The following is a 23,280-nucleotide window of genomic DNA, read 5'->3' as shown; positions in this document are numbered from 1 at the left end:
CAAAGAACAATAGAGACTGACAGAACAGACTACACAAGTGAAAGAAAGCCATAAACCTAAGAATTGTAAGATTTGCACTTTTTCCTATAAGGACTCAAACAGACTGAAATAAAAGGATGGAAAACATACAATGTAAACTCTAAATATTAGAAAGCTGAAGTGATTAGATTCAGATCACATTAAGGCGGCTTCAAGAGAGAGCACTGCCAGAGATAAAGCGGAATATCTCATAACGATGAAGGACCTATCAGGATGACATAACAATACCAAAGCTTTTTAAAAAAATGAGAAGACTGACAGATTTAATGCTGATAAAATATTATTTGTCTATAAAATTTATTCCAATTTCACCAACTGTCCCACTCTTCTGGTCCAGGATCTAATTCAAGATCCCACACTGTGTTCAGTTAGCGTGTGTCTTTACCATCCGCTAACCTGAGACAGCTACTCAGTCTCTGACTTTTCATTACCTTGATATTTAAAGTACTAGCTTATTATTTCGAAGAATGTACCTTTCAAACTAGGAAGTACCTTGTGGAATGATATTCATCATTTCTCATACATTAATTAAAATTCCACAGGAAGAAAGAGGTGTCCCCTTTCCATTTATTTATTCAATTATTCATTTACAGCAATATGAGCTAATATATTTTATTCTGTACTGTATGCATTATAATTATTTGTTCCTAAACCTGTGTCCAATTTGGTGATTAGAAACCCTATTCCACTCAAGTTGGCTCCTAAAACTTTTCACAGGCCTCATCATTTTTTGAGAAATCCCTTACTTTTTACAGGGAAATATTCCAGGGATCATCTTGTAGGTTCCCTCCCTAAGCTCTGGAATCACACACGTATCCCCAAGAATTCTTGCTTTCTTTTATTGAAGAATCAAATTTAGAAACAAAGATCTGGATGCTAGAAAATTCACTGCTGTGGTGGGGGGCCTTGCTTCCAGGCACTCACAGCAAACAGGGCTGGGAAATATATTAATGTATACACAACGCATACACATACATACATACTCTTCCATCTATATCTATCTCTACTCAACTCTCAATTTCCGTAAATAACCGTATATTTAGTTTTTACTCCAATTCCAATCCAATAACACAGAGTTCAATCTAGCCTTTCTTCTTTTCTTACCTGTAAGTTCTCTGACAGTGAAAATCTAGCCCTCATTATTCACAATACATTTACTTAGGGATAAGCAATATCCTTATTGTCAAATTCAGACTTAAATCGAAGAAAGTAGGTAAAACCACTAGGCCATTCAGTTCAATTCAGTCGCTCAGCCGTGTCCAACTCTTTTTTACCCCATGAACCGCAGCATCCCAGGCCTCCCTGACAATCACCAGCTCCCGAAGTCAAGTGACAAGTATATATATTCAAGGGATTATATCTGGTAGACAGAGTGCCTGAAGAACTATGGACTGAGGTTCAAGACACTGTACAAGAGGCAGTGATCAAGACCACTCCCAAGAAAAAAGAAATGCAAAAAGGCCAAATAGTTGTCTGAGGAGGCCTTACAAATAGCTGAGAAAAGAAGTGGAAAGCAAAGGGGAAAAGGAAAGATACACCCATTTGAATGCAGAGTTCCAAAGAATAGCAAGGAAAGATAAGAAAGCCTTCCTCAGTAATCAATGCAAAGAAACAGAGGAAAATAATAGGATGGGAAAGACTAGAAATCTCTTCAAGAAAATTAGATACTAAGGGAACATTTCATGCAAAGATGGGCACAATACAGGGCAGAAATGGTATGAACCTAACAGAAGCAGAAGACATTAAGAAGAGGTGGCAAGAATATACAGAAGAACTGTACAAAAAGATCTTCATGACCCACATGACCCAGATAACGACAGTGGTGTGATTACTCACCTAGAGCCAGACACCCTGGAATGCGAAGTCAAGTGGGCCTTAGGAAGCAACAATATGAACAAAGCTAGTGGAGGTGATGGAATTCCAGTTGAGCTCTTTCAAATCCTGAAAGATGACGCCATGAATGTGCTGCACTCAATATGCCAGCAAATTTGGAAAACTCAGCAGTGGCCACAGGACTGGAAAAGGGCAGTTTTCATTCCAATCCCAAAGAAAGGCAATGCCAAAGAATGCTCAAACTACCGCACAATTGTACTCACATCACATGCTAGCAAAATGATGCTCAAAACTCTCCAAGCCAGGCTTCAACAGTATGTGAACCGTCAACATACAGATGTTCAAGCTGGATTTAGAAAAGGCAGAGGAACCAGAGATCAAATTGCCAGCATCCGCTGGATCACCGAAAAAGCAAGAGAGTTCCAGAAAAACATCTATTTCTACTTTATTGACTATGCCAAAGTCTTTGACTGTGTGTATCACAACAAACTCTGGAAAATTCTTCAAGAGATGGGAATACCAGACCACCTGACTCGCCTCCTAAAAATCTGTATGCAGGTCAAGAAGCAACAGTTAGAACTGGATATGGAACAACAGACTGGTTCCAAATCAGGAAAGAAGTACATCAAGGCTGTATATTGTCACCATGCTTAATTTAACTTATATGCAGAGTACAGCATGTGAAATGCTGGGCTGGAGGAAGCACAAGCTGGAATCAAGACTGCTGGGAGAAATATCAATAACCTTAGATATGCAGATGACACTACCCTTACGGCAGAAAGCAACGAACAACTAAAGAGTCTTTTGATGAAGTAAAAGAGGAGACTGAAAAAGTTGGCTTAAAGATCAACATTCAGAATACTAAGATCATGGCATATGGTCCCATTACTACATGGCAAATAGATGGGGAAACAATGGAAACAGTGAGAGATTTTATTTTGGGGGGGCTCCAAAATCCCTAAAGATGGTGACTGTAGCCATGAAATTAAAAGACGCTTGCTCCTTAGAAGAAAAGCTATGGCCAATCTAGACAGCATATTAAAAAGCAGAGACATTACTTTGCCAACAAAGGTCTGTCTAGTCAAAGCTATGGTTTTTCCAGTAGTCATGTGTGGATGTGAGAGTTGGACTATAAAGAAAGCTGAGAGCCAAAGAATTAATGCTTTTGAACTGTGGTGTTGGAGAGGACTCTTGAGATTCCCTTGGACAGAAAGGAGACCCAAACAGTCAATCCTAAGGGAAATCAGTCCTGATGCTGAAGCTGAAACTCTAATACTTTAGCCACCTGATGTGAAGAACTGACTCATTCGAAAAGACCCTGATGTTGGGCAAGACTGAAGGCAGGAGGAGAAGGGGACGACAGAGGATGAGATGGTTGGATGGCATCACGGACTTGATGGACGTGAGTCTGATTAAATTCCAGGAGTTGGTGATGGATAGGGAAGCCTGGGGTGATGCAGTCCATGGGGTCACAAAGAGTCAGACATGACTGAGCAACTGAACTGATCTGAGTATTTATATGGATAGAATTTCTATCCATATCCCTGTGAGAAAGTAACTGTAGTGGAAGATTTGTTTACAGTTCTTTTGTCTCTAGCATCTATGATGATGATTTGCTTTTACCTTTAGCTCTATTATTACAAGGCATGGTATTAACATATTTCCAAATATTCAATCAACTCTGTATTCTCTGAATGAATACCACTTGCTCATAGTGTATTTGTTTCATGAGGTAATAGATTGTTTGCTAATATTTTATTTAGTATTTTTATACCAACATTCATCAGTGATAACAGTGTGTGCATTCATTTTTGTACTGTACCAGGTTTAAGTATCAATGTTAATATATACTTTCATCAAAAAGGAAGGAGGGCAAACAGTGTGAAAGTTCTTCAAAAATTTTAACAGAATTGCCATATGACTCAGTAATTCTGAGTATATATCAAGAAAAAAAAAGAAAGAAAGAAAAGCCGGAACAAAAACAGATATTTGCACTCATGTTGATAGCAACAATATTCATAACAGCCAAAAGCTGGAAATCAACTGACAGATGAATGGATAAACCAAATGTAGTGTACACATACAATGAAGTATTACTCAGCCTTAAAAAGGAATGGAATTCTGGCACATGCTATAGTATACACAAACCTTAAAGACATTATGCTAAGCGAAATAAGCCAGACACAAAAAGACAAATACTGTACCATTCCACTTACATGAGGTACCTAGAATAGTCAAACTCATAGAGACAAAAAATGGAATAGTGGTTGCTAGGGGCTGTAGGGAGGGAGGAATGAGGAATTATTCTTTATTGGGTTCAGAGGTTCAGCTTGGGATGATGAAGTTTTAGAGATGGACAATGGTGATAGTTGCACAATAAAGTGAATGTATGTAATGCCATTGAACAAATGGTTAAAATGGGAAAATTTATGTCATGTATATTTCACAATAAAATAAAAAAGACATCAAAGAACTATGGTCCATAAGTGATTTTTAGGATCAGACTTTTGTTTCTATTATATCTCAAAAATACGCAATAGAATCAGTAAGTGCATAAAGGACTTTATGATCAAATACATGTCTCTCAACGTCAGACAGAAAGCTACTTATAAGCCCCCGACTATCCTGTTCAAAAAAAGGAGAAAGAAATAAGTTTTTCTCCTTTTCTAATGCTCTGGAACGATCTACAAAGTACTGGAATTATCTGGTCTTTGAAGGTTTGGTAGAATTCCCCTGTAAAACCAACTGGGCATGGTACTTTCTGCACGGTATTAGTTTTCTCTTTTTATGAAAAATGGCTGTTTATAACTTTTCTAACTCCAATGAGGTCAATTTTGCCAGTCTGTACTTCCCTGGGAAACAGTCTACTTCATTTAAGTTTTGAGTCCATCCACACAGAGGTCTGCTAAGTAGTCTCATGTGATTATTCTCATTTCTTCTGTACCTATGGTCATCTTATTTTGTGTATCTGTAGTTTATCTCATTTATCCACTTAATCAAGTTAGTCTGTGATTTATCTATTGTTAATTTTTTCTAGAATAAAAAGATTTTGACTACATTTAATTAGATCTACCATTTTTCTCTTTTAATATCATTAATTCCTTTAAAAAAAATCTTTCTTCCTCACAATATTGTTTTCCTTACATAGATTTTTGTTTTGTTAACACATTTCCTTACACTGAACTAACCTTGAATATATGGAATAAACCCTAGGTAATCAGGACATACTTACTGCATCTTTAAACGTGAGCTTAAATTTTTCTTTCTTTAGAATTTTTGGACTTCTATAATATGCATAAATGAAACCAGTCTACAGTGTGTCAGTAATAACTATGGCTGGATAGTTAGAAGGCAAGGTTAACAATGAAACTAGTAATTCTTACCAACAGTGTTATTCATAATAACATTATTTATAACTATCTCACAGGAGAATAGTTAAATTAGTTACACTACATCTCTGCAAAGGGATGTAATATAAATCAACATGTATTAATAAGGAGTGATTTCCAAAATATAATACTAAGTTTAAAAAATAAACTAAACAAGATCAAGAGAGAACATACATAATGGGCTATTATCTCAATAAAATATGTGCAAACATACATATAGATTTGCTTATATATACAAGTTTCTCTGGAAGAATATAAAAACACTGATAATGGTAGTTGGTAGCTTCTGGCAGGAGACTAGATGGCCAGGGAAAAACAGTGAGAAGGATACTTCACTGTGTATTCTTTTAGGCACTTTCATTTTGGATTATCTATTCAAAACTAAGTAACACTAATAACAAAATTAAAAGGGAGAAATCCTTTACCTTTAATCTTTACGTTTATTTAGAATTTAGATGGTGACCTATTCAAGTCATTTCATAAATAATCAAGAAAAAGAAATGAAAGCCATTAATACTATTAGGAAAAAATGGTACTGTGTATGGGGGGGGGGTCTCAGGAAATAAAATGAGAAAGATTAAATAAATGATAAAATATCTGAGAGTGAATCGTAATAATTAAAAGATGTTTGTTCCTTGGAAAGCTATGACAAATGTAGATAGTATAATTAAAAGCAGAGACCTCACTTTGCCAACAAAGGTCCGTACAGTCAAAATTTTGGTTTTTCCAGTAGTCATGTACAGATGTGTGAGAGTTGGACCATAATGAAGTCTGGCACTGAAAAATTGATGCTTTCAAATTGTGGTGCTTGAGAGTCCCTTGGACTGCAAGGAGACCAAATCAGTCCATCCTAAAGGAAATCAACCCTGAATATTTATTGGAAGGACTGATGCTGAAGCAGAAGACCCAATACTTGGACCACCTGATGCGAAGAGCTGACTCACTGGAAAAGACCCTAATGCTGGGAAAGATTGAAGGAAAGAGGAGAAGGGGGCAACCTGAGGATGAGACAGTTGGATAGCATCACCAACTCAATGGACAGGAGTTTGCACAAACTCCAAGAGATGGTGAAGGACAGGGAAGCCTGGTGTGCTGTAGTCCTTGGTGTCACAAAAAGTCTGATACAACTTAGTGACTAAACGACGACAAGGATGGAAACAACTCAAGTGTCTCTCTACAGATGGGATCGAAAAAATGTGGTATATAAATACAATGGAATGGTATTTCACCCTTAAAAATAGAAGGAAATCTTGTCATTTGTGACAGCATGGATAAACCTGGAAGGAATTATGGTAGGTGAAAAAAACCAGACAATGAAAGATAAATGCTATACAGTATCACTTCTGTGTGGATTCTTTTTAAAAAGTGGTGAGGTGGGGGCTTGTTCTTCTAGAAGAGGGGATTTGCAAGGGCCACCAGGAGGTGAGATGGAAGAAAAAGGGAGAGGTTGGTAAAAGGGTACAAACTTTTATTTATAAGATAAATAAGGTCTGAGGATCAAACATATAATATGATGACTACTGCTGATAACAATGTATTGTACAAGTGAAGTTTGTGAATAGAACTAAAATGTTCTCAATGCACCATTTTGAAGATGTGAGGTGACGGGTGTGTTAATAATTCAGTGGGGGGAAATCATACATATATCAAATCATCACATTGTATACTTCAGATAGGTAGGTAAGTCTTTTTGTTTTCCTTAATTTTTCACCTGAAAATAAAAATCCTTGTTATAAGCACTGAAGTGAAGAAGATTTTTCAATCCTTTCATATGCTTATAGTGTCAGCTTCTTATCATCTAATAATTACATACTCTGCCTAGCACGAATTTTTTTGGTTTTGTTTTGTTTAATCTTAATGGGCACTAAAATTTATCAAATGAAAGAATCAGTGGGGGAAGGGCCCTGTCCCCACATTACCTTTATAAGATTCAAAACAATTAATACCAACAGACAACTTACCAGAAACAATGAAAACCAGAGGACAATGGAATGTAAATTTTAAAGTGGTCATATAAAATAATAAAATAGAATTCCATCTCCAGGCAAAAAACAATCATTAAAAAGAATGGTTAGATAACATCTGTTTTACCTAATGACCGATGAGGGAAATCTCACTAAGAGCTATGAAAGCTGGGGAAAAATATTCAGAGCTCATCCTTTAGAAGGCAGCAGATATCTCCTGAGGCAATGAAAGCAGGAGCTAAGACTCCAGAGAAAGAACTCTGGAGAAACAGTTTATTTCTATAGCTGCTTTCACCCTGGGGCCTTAACTGATTCAGCAGTTGACAAGGAGACAGGGATTAGCAGGTAAAGACTCTGCTCCACAACATGCACATGATTCTCAAATGTACCCTGTCAAGCCGGATAAAATCCCTAGATTAGTAAAGTATCCAAACCTGAGTGTGCATCAATCTGACTCAGTAGACATACACACACCTGTGTGCATGCGTGCAAGGAGGGTGGGGGGAGAAACCACAGCAGAAGGAGGTGTCCAGCAATCAGATGTTAATTTTTTTTTAGACCACCTCATGGTGGCTCTGAAACAAAACAGACCTTAAAAATTATCTAGAAATATAACAGTACTTTATTTTCCTAAAAAGCTGTTATAAAAATTATATTCTGGGTAAACTGATTATAGCAGGAAATGGCAACCCACTCCAGTATTTTTGTCTGGAAAATCCCATGGACAGAGGAGCCTGGTAGGCTACAGTCCATGGGGTTACAACAGTAGCAAACTATGATTACCTAATATTTAGCCTCATACCAACTTACGCTTGATTTTCCATACCACTGCCTGTGCTGTGCTTAGTTGTTCAGTCGTGTCCCTTTGCAGCCCCATGGACTGTAGCCTATCAGGCTCCTCTGTCCACAGAATTCTCCAGGCAAAAATACTGGAATGGGTAGCCTATCCCTTCTTCAGGGGATCTTCCCAACTCAGGAATCGAACCCAGGTCTCCTACATCGCAGGCGTATTCTTTACTGACTGAGCCACCAGGGAAGCCCAAGAATACTGGAGTGGGTAGCCTATTCCTTCTCCGGGGGATCTTTCCACCCAGGAATTGAACCGGGCTCTCCTGCATTGCACGTGGGTTCTTTACTAGCTGAGCTACTAGGGAAGCCCATACCAAAACTGCTTACCTAGACTAAATGTTTATGTGTTATTAACTAAGCAAATTCTGCCATATAAAAAAATATGTTCTAAAATAGCTTTTTAAATACAGCAGCCAGGGCTTTCCCTGGTGGTCCAGTGATTAAGACTCTGCACTTCCACTGCAGAGGGCACAGGTTCCATCCCTGGTCAGGGAACTAAGATCCGACATGCCTTGCAGCACAGCCAAAAAAAAAACAAATTAAATATAGCAGCCATAAAGTAGTGGTAATGACATCAAGAGGTTACTAACAGGCTTTTCAAATGGTGATATATGGAAGGGATATTTCAATCTTAATAAAAAGCGAAACTAAGAACAATGCATTATAACAACCATCTATAACATTCTGAAAAGAAACCTAGGCATTTCACATCAAGAATATGAGAAAGCTTCTCAAATACAGCCATTTAAGGCTGCAGATAGTTTGAGTTTAATGGGTTCTTTGTATACAACAAGAACTCTGTGTAATAACTGCAACATGAATGCAAAATCTTGACCAAATTTGATGAGCATTATGTAAGAAATAGCACCCAGAACTCCATTAAATTAACTGTGTATCTGATTCCACTTAAAATGGTATGAGTGTTTTAATGTAAACTAAGTTAAAACACTTACCTGGGTTTCATATAAGTGGGCAATGTGAAATTGAACTGCAAAGATGAGAAAATAAGTCAACAGCTGTACAGTAGTATTTGGATAAATATAAGTAAGAATATAAAATGTAAAATATAAACACTATCTCTGCTGTATACATTTAAGTAATTTCAGAACATAACTTATTCTTAATAAAATATACAAGCATATAAGAACATGATAAGAAACTACATGTATTCATTATTAGTCATTACTAAATTTTGTCAATGTAATTATTAACATTAAAATCTGTAGCAAGTAAGTATAAGTTCAAATGGCAACATTAAACAGATCACAACATGGTATTTAAAACCTGAGTTAAAACTCAAAAAAGAAAGTCAGTATTTGATTAAAACAACCATGAAAAATACTCTTTTTAGTTATATATTTTATTACATATTTCATACTAATGTTTACAAAGATGTCATAGATAATAAGATGCATTTCTCTGTCAGTTCTTCAAAAAAAAGTTTTTAAAGGTCAAACCACTTGGAAAGCAAGAATAATAAATAAAGATCATCAATATTAACAAGTACCTCTTGAAAATTAAAAATATACCTATTTCAGCTTTTATTTTCAGCTCTTCCTGATACTGCACCACCAGAATATGAATGATGCAATGAAAGCAACAATGAATCAGGAATCAAAACTGGATTCTGGCTTACTTAATGATTTTCATCTTCCAATGACAAATCGTTTTTTTTTAAATGTTCCATCTACCTAAATTTCATAGTTGGATTTCAAGGAGTCTGGGAGCCTTTCAAAATTATATGTATAATATGTATCTGGATCTTTAAAAATAAGATCTATAGCTATCATCAAGCTCTCACTGGTATCATAAACTTAACTCTCACACTGACTCCCATAACTCTAAGATTCACCTGAGATGCTGGTTAAAAATAGAGATCCCTGAAATTGTATTCAGTGAGCCTGGGGCAAGGCCCAGAAAGGAACCTTTTTATTTAGTTCTGGGATTAACAAAGGATTTTGACACCTGTTCCCTAGAGCAGCACCTGAAAATAGCTGGAGTAAATATGCATAAAGCCCCAAACAAAATATATAATGAATTTTAAAATCATACATTTTTGGATCAAAAGTACTACCCTCTTCATACATCATCATTAAATATCATAAGCAGAGATGAGACAAAATAAAAATATCATTTTGAAAAGATGAAGATCAACCTTTTATGAAAAGTACATAATAAAAATAATAATAATAAAAGTTCTACAGATATAAATATCCTCTTCCTTTACCTGTATCTGTTGAATGGTTTTCTTATTTCCTAGTCCCCCTTTTCAACACAGCTCTCTTTGAGAGTTCTAGTCCAAATCTCATCTGACTACATCATTAGAGAATGAGGCAGAGATGGAAAATATATTTTCATCTCCCCCCCTCCCCGCCCCCGTCTTCTTACTCCTCTAAGAAAGGTGACATGGAAAAAAAGATTAGTAGCAGTAAGGTAGCATTCTATTTCCAGCCCAAAGTTCCTCCAGGCTCAATAAGGGCTTTCCTATCCCAGAAGTTACTAAATCCAGTATCATCTTTTGTGGTGTGAAAACCAATTTATATTCAAATTCTTAAAAGTCCCCTTCAAAGTGGAAGATAACCATACAGATAAGAAAAAGCTCCATTTGGCAAGTCTCAATTAGAGGTAGAAATTTAACAAATATTGCCATAAAAGGTTCTGAAATTAAACTTTATTCAGAAATTAAGACATTATTTTTAGAATTAATTAAATCTAGAAGAAACAATTTTATCCCAAAGGGCAATCGTATAAGTTTCTCATCACCATGATTCTACTTTTCAAAACACAAAGTGCAATTAACCCCTCTTAAAGGCTCTAGAAGCGGCAAGTATATGTGTTTTTCTAATGCATAAATGAACTGTACAATAAAAGAGAAATCTCTTACAGACTTTAAAAGCTCATTTCACTTTATAAAATCTTCTGACCTTTGTAGTATGACAAAGTAACATGGAAGATTTCAAAAAATAGTCAAGTCTGTGGCTTACCTAAATAGGTGATGATATTAAAAAATCCAGAGAAGTAAGTTTTACAAAGATGATAAAGAGTCTGGTGTTTATATAGTAATAATGTGTACCCAAAGTGAGTACTCTATATTTGAGAGTGCTCTGTGAGACACCAGCCTTTATTATTATGGTTATCAAGTAACTATGAAGTTATATAGTTAAAAATAAACTACCCACATCAACTCAACTATAATGGTGTAATGTCTCTAAATAAAGCACATGCCTTCCATTAGAGTGACAAACCTTTTAGCACTCATAGTTCTGAGTCTGGGGAAATTCCTCAGTCCTGTGCAAAGCAGGACACTGGTCACTCTCCTTGTTATTTCCTTTCTCAGCAATCAAGAGAAAGAGAGCTGTGGTAAGCTCAAAAATGTATTCATGATTGTTAGAACTGTCCTTTTCAAATTCCACAAGAAAGTATATGCCCTCTGGTACTCATTTTACATAGGTGTTTCCCTCTCAGGCGCAATGATCTACAAGTAAGATTTCAGCTCAAGTAGAATAAAATAAGGATTTAGTTTGAAAGTTATGAAACGTCCCTCAAAAGTTATCATTCAAATTGACAAGTACAAATGAAAGTTAGCTTCTAGGCACTAAATACAATCAATCAAATGAAAATCAACTTTTTTTCTTATTCCCATAATTTTAAAAGGATTTTAGGGGTTTATATTTTAGATGGTTTATATAACCTGGATATAAAATTAAGGATACAAAAATAAGTTTAAAAACAATGAACACTCCATAAATTAATATATCAGTGAGTTAAATCCTTTTTCTCATTTAAGCTCATCTTAGAAATGAAAATAGTGCTGCATTTGTTACCCTTCCACCATTTGTTCTGGAAATACACTGATCAGTACTAAATCCTAAGTTTCATTTAAAGAAAACAGAATTCTTTTAAATTTTCTCAGAAAACTGCATTTAGTAGAATTATAAGGCAATTAGTCTGGTCTAGATAATGATTTAATAAACACTATATCTTATTCCATCTTATATGCAAATTTCTAGTTTTTTTTTCAGAGTCAATCATTTGCAGGCATTTTTACCACTGTGACTACTAACTCATCACTGAACTCCTTTCTATATGCTTAAAAAAATAAAGTAATTATAGCAAACTACTGACTTTGTTAAATCTAGAATCTTTTGATTTATCTGAAATTTTCATGAAGAATGATTCTTTATACTCTAATTAATTGAAAAATCTCACCACAATCTTTATGTATGATGTTTATAATAGAAAGTCAAAATATATCCTCATCATTACCAATATTTTTAATTCACAAAGTATCAATCAGTGAATTAACACATGAATCTTTGTACACTCAGATTTCTGAAAAGACCGACAATCCTGTTTTTAACCTCCCCAAGTCATCTACAATGTAATTAATATACAGATAATCAACCCTGTTCACTAGTACAGATAATTTTAATTCAACAAACCCAGTTCACTAGCATATCTATTTTAGACACACAATGTTCACAATAAATAACTGGTCTCACATGTTCCATTTGTACAAATAGTTATGGCAACAAATATAGTTAGATTCAGCAATTCCAGGGGAAAAATTACACAGGATTCATGACTATTATTATATCTGCCATGAAATGATCTGAATATGTGCAGAAAACTATGGTACTTAATAATACTTACTTTCAGCATTGGACAAAGTGCAGGGATTACAGTCAACCAAAGCTAACTGAAAATGCTGCAAGAGAGAAAATTAATGCAGTAAAAATCAGTCATATAAGATAATTTTCAGGTATATAAGATTTAATATAATTATGAAACTATGCTATGCAAATATAACATATTATACAACCAACTAGCATTACTTTGAACATTTATTGCTGAGAACAAACAGACTGCTGCATTATTTTCTTTGAACAGTTGAGAATAGAGATTTGGCGTGAGAATTAACTTGATATCAAGTTATCCTATATAAATCTGTTTATATGGAAAAAAGAATCAGGTTTTTAAGTCTTCTAGTAAATAGGAACTGTTAGTTACTGAACACTTCAAATAGAACACATAATTATTTTAAAAACTGAAAGTAAAAGTTCAGTGGTGTTAATGGATTAAATACCACTGCTTATCTCAAAATGATATATACATTTTTTAAAATGACTATGAGAAAATTATCATAAAGGGTAAAACTATTTGCCCTTACTGATTTTTCAGTAAGTATTGTATTTAGAGACTGTTAAAAGTATTTGAAGTATCACAAAGAATGTACCAAATAGCCATACAAAACCATCCAACATAAAACCATTGGTTTTCTAAACCTAAAGGGAGATGAGGGACTAGGGTGGGGATGGCATGACCTCATAGTTTCATTTCTAGTTATCTAAACCAGATGCAAAACAGATGTACCTACTAAGATATTAAGATATCAACTATCATAATGATCACCAACCCCTAAACCTGAAGCCACATTAGAAAATATCTAGCACACATTCTTGCAACCGTTAGAAAAGAAGTGCAATTATCCTTTTAGGATATATACCCTATTATATGTGCAGGCAATATTAAACCACTAATAATTTACAGCATCCACTTGTAATAATATTGCTTAAGCCTGTCCCCCCGACCAAAAAAAAAAAAAAAAAAAAAAACAGAAACAAAAACAAAATACACGTCAAACTCAAGGCATAACGCTAATCTTTAAGATACAAATCATCATCAAGAACATTGGGTGCCAGGGACTTCTCTGGTGCTCCAGTGGTTAAGACTATGCTTCCAACGTAGGAGGCTCAGGTCTGATCTGTAGTCTGAGAACTCAGATCCCACATGCTGTGCAATATAGTCAAAAAAACCAACAGGCATCAAGTTTATCAACACTGAACTGGCTATATAAATTTAATTAGGAAAAGGCAAACCAGTACTATAGTTAGTATGGAATATTTGAAATTAAAAAAAAAAATTTAAGGCGGGGCTTCCTTGATTGCTCAGCAGGTAAAGAATCCACCTGCAATGCAGGAAACACAGGTTTGATCCCTGAGTTAGGAAGATCCCCTAGAGAACTACTGAGGGTCCATGTGCAGCAACTGCTGAAACCTGTGAGCCCCACAGCCTGTGCTCTGCAACAAGAGAAGCCCTCACACTGCAACTGAGAGGGTAGCCCCAGCTCACCACAGCTAGAGAAAAGCCCGTGCAACAGTGAAGACCCAGTACACTCAGAAACAAATAAACAATAACAAATAAAAAAGGTTAAGTCTCTGAATTCTTCTAAAAGATATTTCTAGAAATACATATTCAAAATTTCCAAACCTCCACAAATTTTTACCATTAAAAGTAATCAAAAGCCAAAAGTACAAAACAATTTTCTAAAAATCACCATTTCTATCCACAAGCCAAATGCCTCAAGAGTTGTCTTTTTTCAACTGCTGGAAAAACTGAAAACTGATACATATAATGACAACTTCTAGATGTAAGCCTGAAAGAAACTTAAAACTTTCTATATCAAGGGAGACAGTCATCAGCAAGCTTTTAGTACTGTATTTCAACACAGAATCAACAAAACTGCACTTGGTCAACCCTCAGTTAACAAAAATAAACAAATGTCAGTTACAAAGTACTACAATGAAACAAAGATTAGAAGGCATAATTTCATATGAACTAGTAGTTATTCACAAATGTCTGTTATATGCATGCATAATTACTGTAGCCTACATTTGCAGTACTCAGTATTTAGAGGTTGTAATATTCTGAATAAGCAAGCTACTAACGAAATGACTATGACCCTTAAATATTAAATATTTAATCCATTCAATGACTTCTTCAAGAACCTATAATGTCCTTAGGACAATGAAGATACTAGGGACACAATGACAATCGAAAGTGAAAAAATATTTGCCATCTTTTACAGAATGAGAAAAAAAAATCCAACATCTGAACACTTTGAGAACTGCTTTTATTCTCCCCTGGCCTACAAAGCAGATTGCATGTCCTCAAACATCCTTTTAGTGTGCTACCATAGCAATAGAAAACAGACTATTTTAAAAAGTGAGTACTATGAAAGCAAAGCATATTTTATAACCAGTTGTTTTCCTCTAGATAAAAAGAGGCACAGCAGCCACACATTCAGATTGTACTACATTTCAAAGTCTAATCTATCCTGCCAACATTAATACTTAGATAAGACAGGGGCTTCTCTGGTGGCTCAGTGGTAGACAATCCGCCTGCCAATGCAGGAGATGCAGGTTCGATCCCTGGATTGGCAAAAAAGGAAATGGCGACCCACTCCAATATTCTTGCCTGGAAAATCCCATAGACAGAGGAGCCTGGGGGGGCTACAGCCCATGGGGTCACAAAAGAAGTCAGCCAGCAACAAAACAACAACAAAAGACAGAACTTCCCTGAGTCAAAGGTTGCAAACTGACCAAGAAAACCCCATTTAAGATGGCAATATTTTACTTTCACTACTCCACTGAAATCTCACAAAGAGCAGAGAGATGCGTAATTCAAATCGCCCAATCTACATTTCATCTATCAATACTGAAGGTCCTGTAATGAAATCTGGCAGTAGTAGTTCTGGACTACATAATTATTCATTGATCTTAAAATCAGCAATGAAGTCACTGATGCACCATTTCAAATCCAAAACATCATGAAATGTCAAACATGTCCAAACCACAAACCCACATAACAAAAATCACTGATACACCTCTGAGTAAACTAAAGGGAGATAAGAGACTAGGGTGGGGATGGTATGACTTCATGGTTTCATTTCTAGTGTCTAAACTGGATGCAAAATAGATGTATTTTTAACACATAAGTCAGCAAATAACTATCAACTATGATAATCAACCCCCAACCTGAAGATACCATGGTAAATACCTAGCACCCATCCTTGCAACCAACAGAAAGAGCTAGGAAATATACCTCATACTGAAATATTGCAGTACTGAAACTGACTGCTGCTGTGTGAAATAGTTACCACCCAATAAAGGCTTCTGCAGTTCAAAGACTATTGCAAACCTCAAGGCAGAAAGCATTCTATAGAAAACTAATTTCAAAGCAAGAAGATTTTTTCCTAATGTTACAGTGATTTCCTTTTAATGGACCCTTTCTGGTCCAACTTAATACAAGGTTCAATTCATTACAATTTCTGTTGACATCGGTATCACCAAAGTAACTTTTCCTTTAAAAGGTTTTAACTTGTTCAAAATTTCAAAGTAACTTTTCAGTACTTTGCTTTCTATAGACTAAGGAACTAGATTTTCCTCTCTAGATAGAAATGAAAGTTGATGTAAGTAACACATAAAACACCAATTTCAAGACTTTATTTCCCTTTTAAAATGTTTTACTTCTAGTTGTATAATCTGTGATTATCTTACCATCTTTTCAGTTGTAGAACCCTTCAACTATGTTCCCAAACCTGAAGATAAGCAGTGAGAAAACTTTTCATTATAGACAAGTTATGGTTGTGTGTATAAATTATTAACTTGGAGCAACGTGTGGATTCCAGATTCAATCTCAGATGTTCTGAATCAGTGGGTTGAGGACAATACCCTATGAACCAGATAAAACCCTCTACAACTTATTCCAATGCAGTCAGGGTTAAATGCCAATATTTAAAACTTGCAAATTGTGTGTTTACCCCAAAAAGCCTTCAGTTCAGTTCAGTTCAATTGTGTCCGATTCTTTGAGACCCCATGAATCGCAGCACGCCAGGCCTCCCTGTCCATCACCAACTCCCAGAATTCACTCAGATTCACATCCATCAAGTCAGTGATGCCATCCAGCCATCTCATCCTCTGTCGTCCCCTTCTTCTCCTGCCCCCAATCCCTCCCAGCATCAGAGTCTTTTCCAATGAGTCAACTCTTCGTATGAGGTGGCCAAAGTACCGGAGCTTCAGCTTTAGCATCATTCCTTCCAAAGAAATCCCAGGGTTGATCTCCATCAGAATGGACTGGTTGGATCTCCCTGCAGTCCATGGGACTCTCAGGAGTCTTCTCCAACACCACAGTTCAAAAGCATCAATTCTTCGGCACTCAGCCTTCTTCACAGTCCAACTCTCACATCCATACATGACCACAGGAAAAACCATAGCCTTGACTAGATGGACCTCTGTTGGCAATGTCTCCGCTTTTGAATATGCTATCTAGGTTGGTCATAACTTTTCTTCCAAGGAGTAAGCGTCTTTTAATTTCATGGCTGCAGTCACCATCTACAGTGATTTCGGAGCCCCAAAAAATAAAGTCTGACACTGTTTCCACTGTTTCCCCATCTATTTGCCATGAAGTGATGGGACCGGATGCCATGATCTTCGTTTTCTGAATGTTGAGCTTTAAGCCAACGTTTTCACTCTCCTCTTTCACTTCAGTCTATATAGACAAGGTACGTGTAGTCAATACTGCTGTCTATTAAAGCAAATGCTGCTTGTTTGCAACCTGTTTTTACTCTACGCCAAGCACTCTGTTATGGCTATGTGTGCGTATGTTCTCAGCTACATCCAATTCTTTGGGACTTCATGGACTGTAGGCCGCTAGGCTCCTCTGTCCATGGGATTATACCAGTTAAAACATTGGGGTGGGTTGCCATTTCCTCCTCCAGGGGATCTTCCAAACACAGGGATCAAACCCGCCATCTTCTGCAGCTCCTGCATTGTTAGATTCTTTAGCACTGAGTCAGCATCTACGCAACTGAATAAAAGGCTCACTGAAATTAATGTTCTAATAAAAGTTTAACAGGCAATTCCATAGCAGAGTCTAAAAGATATAGATGAGGGAAGAAAAGAGATCCTTCAAGCTGAGGAAACAATATCTGTTTACATAGCGTTTATGAAACAGGGTTTTATGAACCATTTAAGTGGGAGAATGGAAGGTTTATCAGGTACTCTTGCAGGTCAAAGGCGAATTATTTTTTCTTTTTTTACAGATTGCCAGAATTCTGAAAGTATGAATTAAAACAACAACAAATTTCATTTCTAAACTAGGGAAAATGCCTTAGAATGTGATGACAATTACTTTAGGGATTTGGTCTCTGAAAATAAGATACCAAACTAAAACTGAAGTTTCGGTAGCATTTGTGAGCCATGATGCTTGGCCAAGTTGATCTGACTGAGAGTCCCTAAAAGTTCCCAAACTCAGTTCTTTCATTCTCTTTGTAATTCAAGATTATTACAACAGTTTCAAGGAGGAACTCTACTGCACCAATGACTAATAGCTAATGAATCCTAGCAATCTTCACTCAAAAAACAGGTTCCTTCTTTCAATAGCTAATGAATCGTAGCAATCTTCACTCAAAAAAGAGGCACCTTCTTACAAGTTTACCAATATGGTCTCTTCCAAAACTGTCTTTCACCAAAAAAAAAAAAACCAAAAAACAAAAAACACACACCAACAGTAAGGCAAAAGACATTTTATACTGAAGATGTTCAAAATCTAATTTCCAGCCCTTCTTTTTGGCTCCAGACTTCTGTCTATACCAACATCTGATATCCCTCAGGTACTTCCAACTCAATATACTCCCCCAAATGACCCATTTCCGTTTGGAGGCTTTTCATTTCCCAATCCCCAAACCTGTTGCTTTCTTTATCCCCTGCTTTATTAACAGAAAAGCAAGTCAAGTCAACAAATGGGGACTCTCTACCCACACTGAATTTGTCAATAAATTAACTCCTTTATTAAGACTCCTTAAGATCTCTAGGATGTGTTACTTTTTATCCATCCATCCATGCATCCATCCTGAGAACCAATTTTTTCTACAGATCTTGCTCACCTTTCTTCTTGTAACTGTGTCCAACCTAGTTCTCAAATTTCTCCTTTTTATCACATTTTATAAAAGTACAGGGATGCAACTGATTAGAAGCTTTAAAATACTGGTTTTAGTGTATGTCAAATCTATGTACAGAAACAATCAGAATATGTATTGACTGAATTTTCAAGTTCTTTAAATCTAGTATACAATCTGTGTTCAAATCAAAATAAGACTAACATGCACACAAATAACAAAGTTAACATAATATATATTTTATAAAGGATAATGTTACAATTTGCATTGTAAAATGTTTAGAAACATAAGCTTAAAAAAATTGTGACACTGAATACACTGAATGTTTCATAAAGCTGCATTTGAAGACTGAATATTTATAACACAAATTTAAGTAGTCATCCATAAACACCAAAAAGTGTTTTTTGATTAGAAATTACTTCTTGTAGTTAAAATATATTTGAGGAGAGAAATCTGACACAGGAAACCTGGGCTTATCCCAACCACTCAGTATCAAGAAAGGATGGTTATTGAACATCCATGAGCAATCATGTCCTTTTCAAAAATGTATTTCAGGAACTGAAATTCTTCTACTATTTATACTACTTTGCACTTACAGGTATGTAATAGAACTCGGCATAAATAAATATCAAAAGGAAAAATAAAACTGGGCAAGCAGATTGAAGTGGAGAGAGCATTAGTGGATAAATAAACCAGTGAGCAGATCACCTCATACCAGATAGATAATACACAAGCAGTGCGAAAGTGCTAAGTCACTTTCAGTTATGTCTGACTCTATGCAACCCCATGGAGGCTCCTCTATCCATGGGATTCTCTAGGCAAGAATACTGGAGTGGGTTGCCATTTCCTTCTCCAGGGGGTCTTCCTGACCCAGGGATAGAACCCGTTGTCTCTTATGTCTCCTGCACTGGCAGGTGGGTTCTTTATCACTAGCACCAGCTGGAAAGCCCCAGATAATACACAGAAAAGATTAAAAGGTAAAGTATAAGTTGATGAACAGTAGAAAAAAGAAAGAGCAAGGAAAAGATTCCTGTCCACAAATGAGGAAAAATGGACAGAAGACACAGAGCAGTGACCATTCTCTGCCAAGACAGTGACATTATATTCGGGAGAAACCAAATTCCACTGCCAAAGTGGGAACGGGGGTGGGTGAAAAGTACAAATGTGAAACTAGCAGATAACTAGATTACAGTATAGAGATTACTGTATCGACGATACTGTACTATAAACTTTGAAGCTACTATGAGACTAGATCTTAATTGTTCTCACATAAAAAAAAAGATAATTATCTGGCATGACAGAGATGTTATTAGGAAATGCCACAGTGATGATGATAATGTATCAAATTGGTGGTGATGATATATGGTGATGGTGATATATGGTATGGTGATGATATAAATGTACCAAATCAACACACTGTACAAATTAAACTTACTCAAAGTTGTATGTCAATTCTATCTCAATAGAAAAGTTTAACAATTTTAAAAGCCTAAAATTTTCAAAGCACCAATTAGAAGAGTTAAGTTATTGAGCAACTGAAGGAAGCAGGCCAGGAGTGGGTATAGAGAAATAACAGCAACTTTTATTATTTGTAGACAACTGAATGAATAAAAATATGCAGTTAAAGCTTCAACAAAAAAATACTACAGATATATCTTAGAAACTTAAGGCCTGATTAAAATTAATTTAATAGCTGGTATTCAAATTCCAAGCAAATATTTTTATAATACATAGTTCATAGTATCTCAATTAAATGAAGAAAATGATTTATATGAGTAAAATAGTAAAAGACAGGAGGTATTTCACAGATTCCAAAAGTAGTTTCTTAAAGGAAATACACATCATCATGCCTTGACTTATTCTTTCCGCCTTAATTTCTTAGAATAAGAAAATATAACAATAAAATTCCTTAGTCTAAAGTATGATATCAAATCAGATACCTGGAAATGAAGCAGTTTCTGGAGAACAGTGTTTTTCAAAAAAATAAGTAAAATGCCATTTGACTCAGAAGTTTCATGTGAGGTATGATAATAGAAGGGACAGAGCAGAATGAACTGGCGAACAGGGGGCATCTAGAGAAAACTGCACTGTCAGTTTGTGTAGAAGAAGATGACAAATACAATCAGCCTCATCTTTTCTCCCCAATGTTTCCAGCCAATCTTATGAGAGGCATTTTGTCATTTTATCGCCTCTTTCATTTCATTAAGCTATCCATTCAAGAAACACTAAGCACCTGGTATAATGCCAAGCTAACACACAAGTCTCATTTGAGTTCAACCCATTTCCTTTGAATCACCTCTTGTAATTCTCGTCTTCTTAATCCCTTCATATTATTCCCTTCAATCAGCACTTATCATCTTCAAATACCAAATTATAAGGGGACTTAGACTGGTATCCCAGTCAACTATCCACAAGTTCCCATTTAAAAAAAGCCACCTTCTTTATCTACCTTTAAAAAAAAAATTGAATGCTGCCATTATTTCAGGGGAAATTAAATATCTAAATATCAGGGAGAATTTTTATATGATCTTTGTTAAATTAAAATAGATGCATTAACTGACCAAAGAATATGGGTGATACTACATCCTATTTTACACTTATTAGCTTCATATGAAGGAAATAATTTTAATAGTCTGCCAAGATGTAAAAACTAGAAGCATCATATAAAACTACTTGTCAAAACTGGCATGCTTTTCTGAAGCAACAGTAGCACGCTGCCTCAAATACATAACAAATGTAAGCAATTATCATTAATATCATTAAAAAGTAATGAAATAAAATTCTGAATTAATTATATGGAGGTAAATAGGCAACTAATCCCACCTGAGGGTGTATTATATGAAGCAGAAAAGCCATACAGCATCACATAGAAATGTCACCCTGAAACGGACTCTGGTTCAGATAATACTAGTTAATAAACTAAGAACAGGTACCTCCATCACTCAACTAAACATATGAAATCTTTACTGACCAACTTAAAGGAAAAATCACACCACTAGTTGAAAAGTAAGTTGGGCATTAACTTCATATTTCTGAGGGTGGGCAGTATGACAAAAATACAAGTATTAAAATTTAGGACAAGAAAATGGATTTCATACAAACAATGTCTAATACTGGCCCCAAATCAGAGTTTTAGATATGGTAAAACTGAGAACTAAAATAGAAGGGCTGAAAAAACTTATTTGTCAGAGACTTTGATATATATATTGTTTAATCTTTGTAACTATCTTGTGGAGTAGGTAGTTATTCCAGTTTTACAGACAGACAGGGGATTCCCTAGTAGCTCAGTCGGTAAAGAATCTGCCTGCAACGCAGGAGACCCAGGTTCGATTCCTGGGTCGGGAAGATCCCCTGGAGAACGAAATGGCAACCCACTCCAGTATTCTTGCCTGGAGAATCCTACGGACAGGAGAGCCTGGCAGGCTACAGTCTGTGGGGTTGCAAAAGTCGGACACAACTGAGCAACTAAGCACACACACACACACAGAAAGAGCATCAGAAAAGTTAGGCATCTTGCCCAAAGTCACACAATTAGTTTAGTGGCAGGGTCAAATTTTAAAACCAAATTTGCTTGCTCTGAGAGCTATTTACATGGTACCAAAACAGAATGAATCTGTTTCAGAAGTACATTTTGAGAGAAAAGTTATTACCAGAGATAGAAATAAAACAGGAGGCCCTGGAATGCATTTCATGTGTGGGTGAAAAGCAGGAATCTATTATGAAAATAAACTGCATTTTATTTAAATATTTTACCATCTAAAACATACTGTATATGTTGTATCTCTATCCCTGAGAGGGAAAGAAAATGAGGCAGAAAAGACTGGATCTGTAATGGACAGATTGTATGCACTACCCCCATAACAAAACACTCTTTTTACCCACCCCTCACTCTTCTATTCGATAGGAAAAGCATACTTAGGAAATTGAGCTCTGCTCAAAAACAGGACATAACTGATCCAAAGAATAGAACAGAATAACCAAATCTTTGATAAGGAATCACTGAGAATGGCCATGTGGTCTAATTCTGGCCAATGAGATGCAAAGTGTTCTTGAAATGATCAACAAGAAGTAAGGATCTTTGTCCTCTACAACACAATAAATCAGGTATTTACGAGTACTTACTATATGCCAGCACTATACTAAGCACCTATACTGTTATGATATAATGCTCTTCTTTATGAAATATGAAAAAGAAATCATTTCACTTTGATCACACCTGGAAACCAACCTGGAGCCAACATAAAACAAAGAAGAAAATAAACCTTTAATCAAACACTGGATCAGCTCTATCAACCAATCCTCAAGGCTGGACTTTACATTACTGAGCTATTTTTTTGGTTGTCACTTTAACCACCTTCAGTTGGGAGTTTTCTGAGGTTGCAGCCCAAAGCATCTATACGAACACACTGTGCTAGGAAACAACTTCATGGAGTAGAAAAAGTCACCAGAAGCTCCATATCCATCCATA

General features: G+C 35.9%; 1 protein-coding gene and 1 non-coding gene across 23 annotated transcripts in view; one reads left to right on the top strand and one right to left on the bottom strand.

Annotated features, from left to right (window-relative positions):
- Positions 1–23,280, bottom strand: part of KDM6A (lysine demethylase 6A) — a 181,268-nt gene that overhangs the window by 61,170 nt on the left and 96,818 nt on the right. For all 22 annotated transcript variants that reach the window (XM_027963010.3, XM_027963012.3, XM_027963011.3 and 19 more), the window contains exons 7-8: positions 12,728–12,782; positions 9,028–9,062 (exon numbers count right to left, since the gene is read on the bottom strand). In XM_027963010.3, the coding sequence (XP_027818811.1) occupies positions 9,028–9,062; positions 12,728–12,782 (90 nt within the window). The remainder of the gene's footprint in view (positions 1–9,027; positions 9,063–12,727; positions 12,783–23,280) is intronic.
- Positions 8,497–8,569, top strand: TRNAG-UCC (transfer RNA glycine (anticodon UCC)). The gene has a single exon. It is a non-coding gene; the product is annotated as a tRNA-Gly (tRNA).

Source organism: Ovis aries, chromosome X (genome assembly GCF_016772045.2).
Source record: "Ovis aries strain OAR_USU_Benz2616 breed Rambouillet chromosome X, ARS-UI_Ramb_v3.0, whole genome shotgun sequence".
NCBI lineage: Eukaryota > Metazoa > Chordata > Mammalia > Artiodactyla > Bovidae > Ovis > Ovis aries.
The sequence above is the reverse complement of the archived record's forward strand: the minus strand, read 5'-3'. Positions and strand labels throughout refer to the sequence as shown.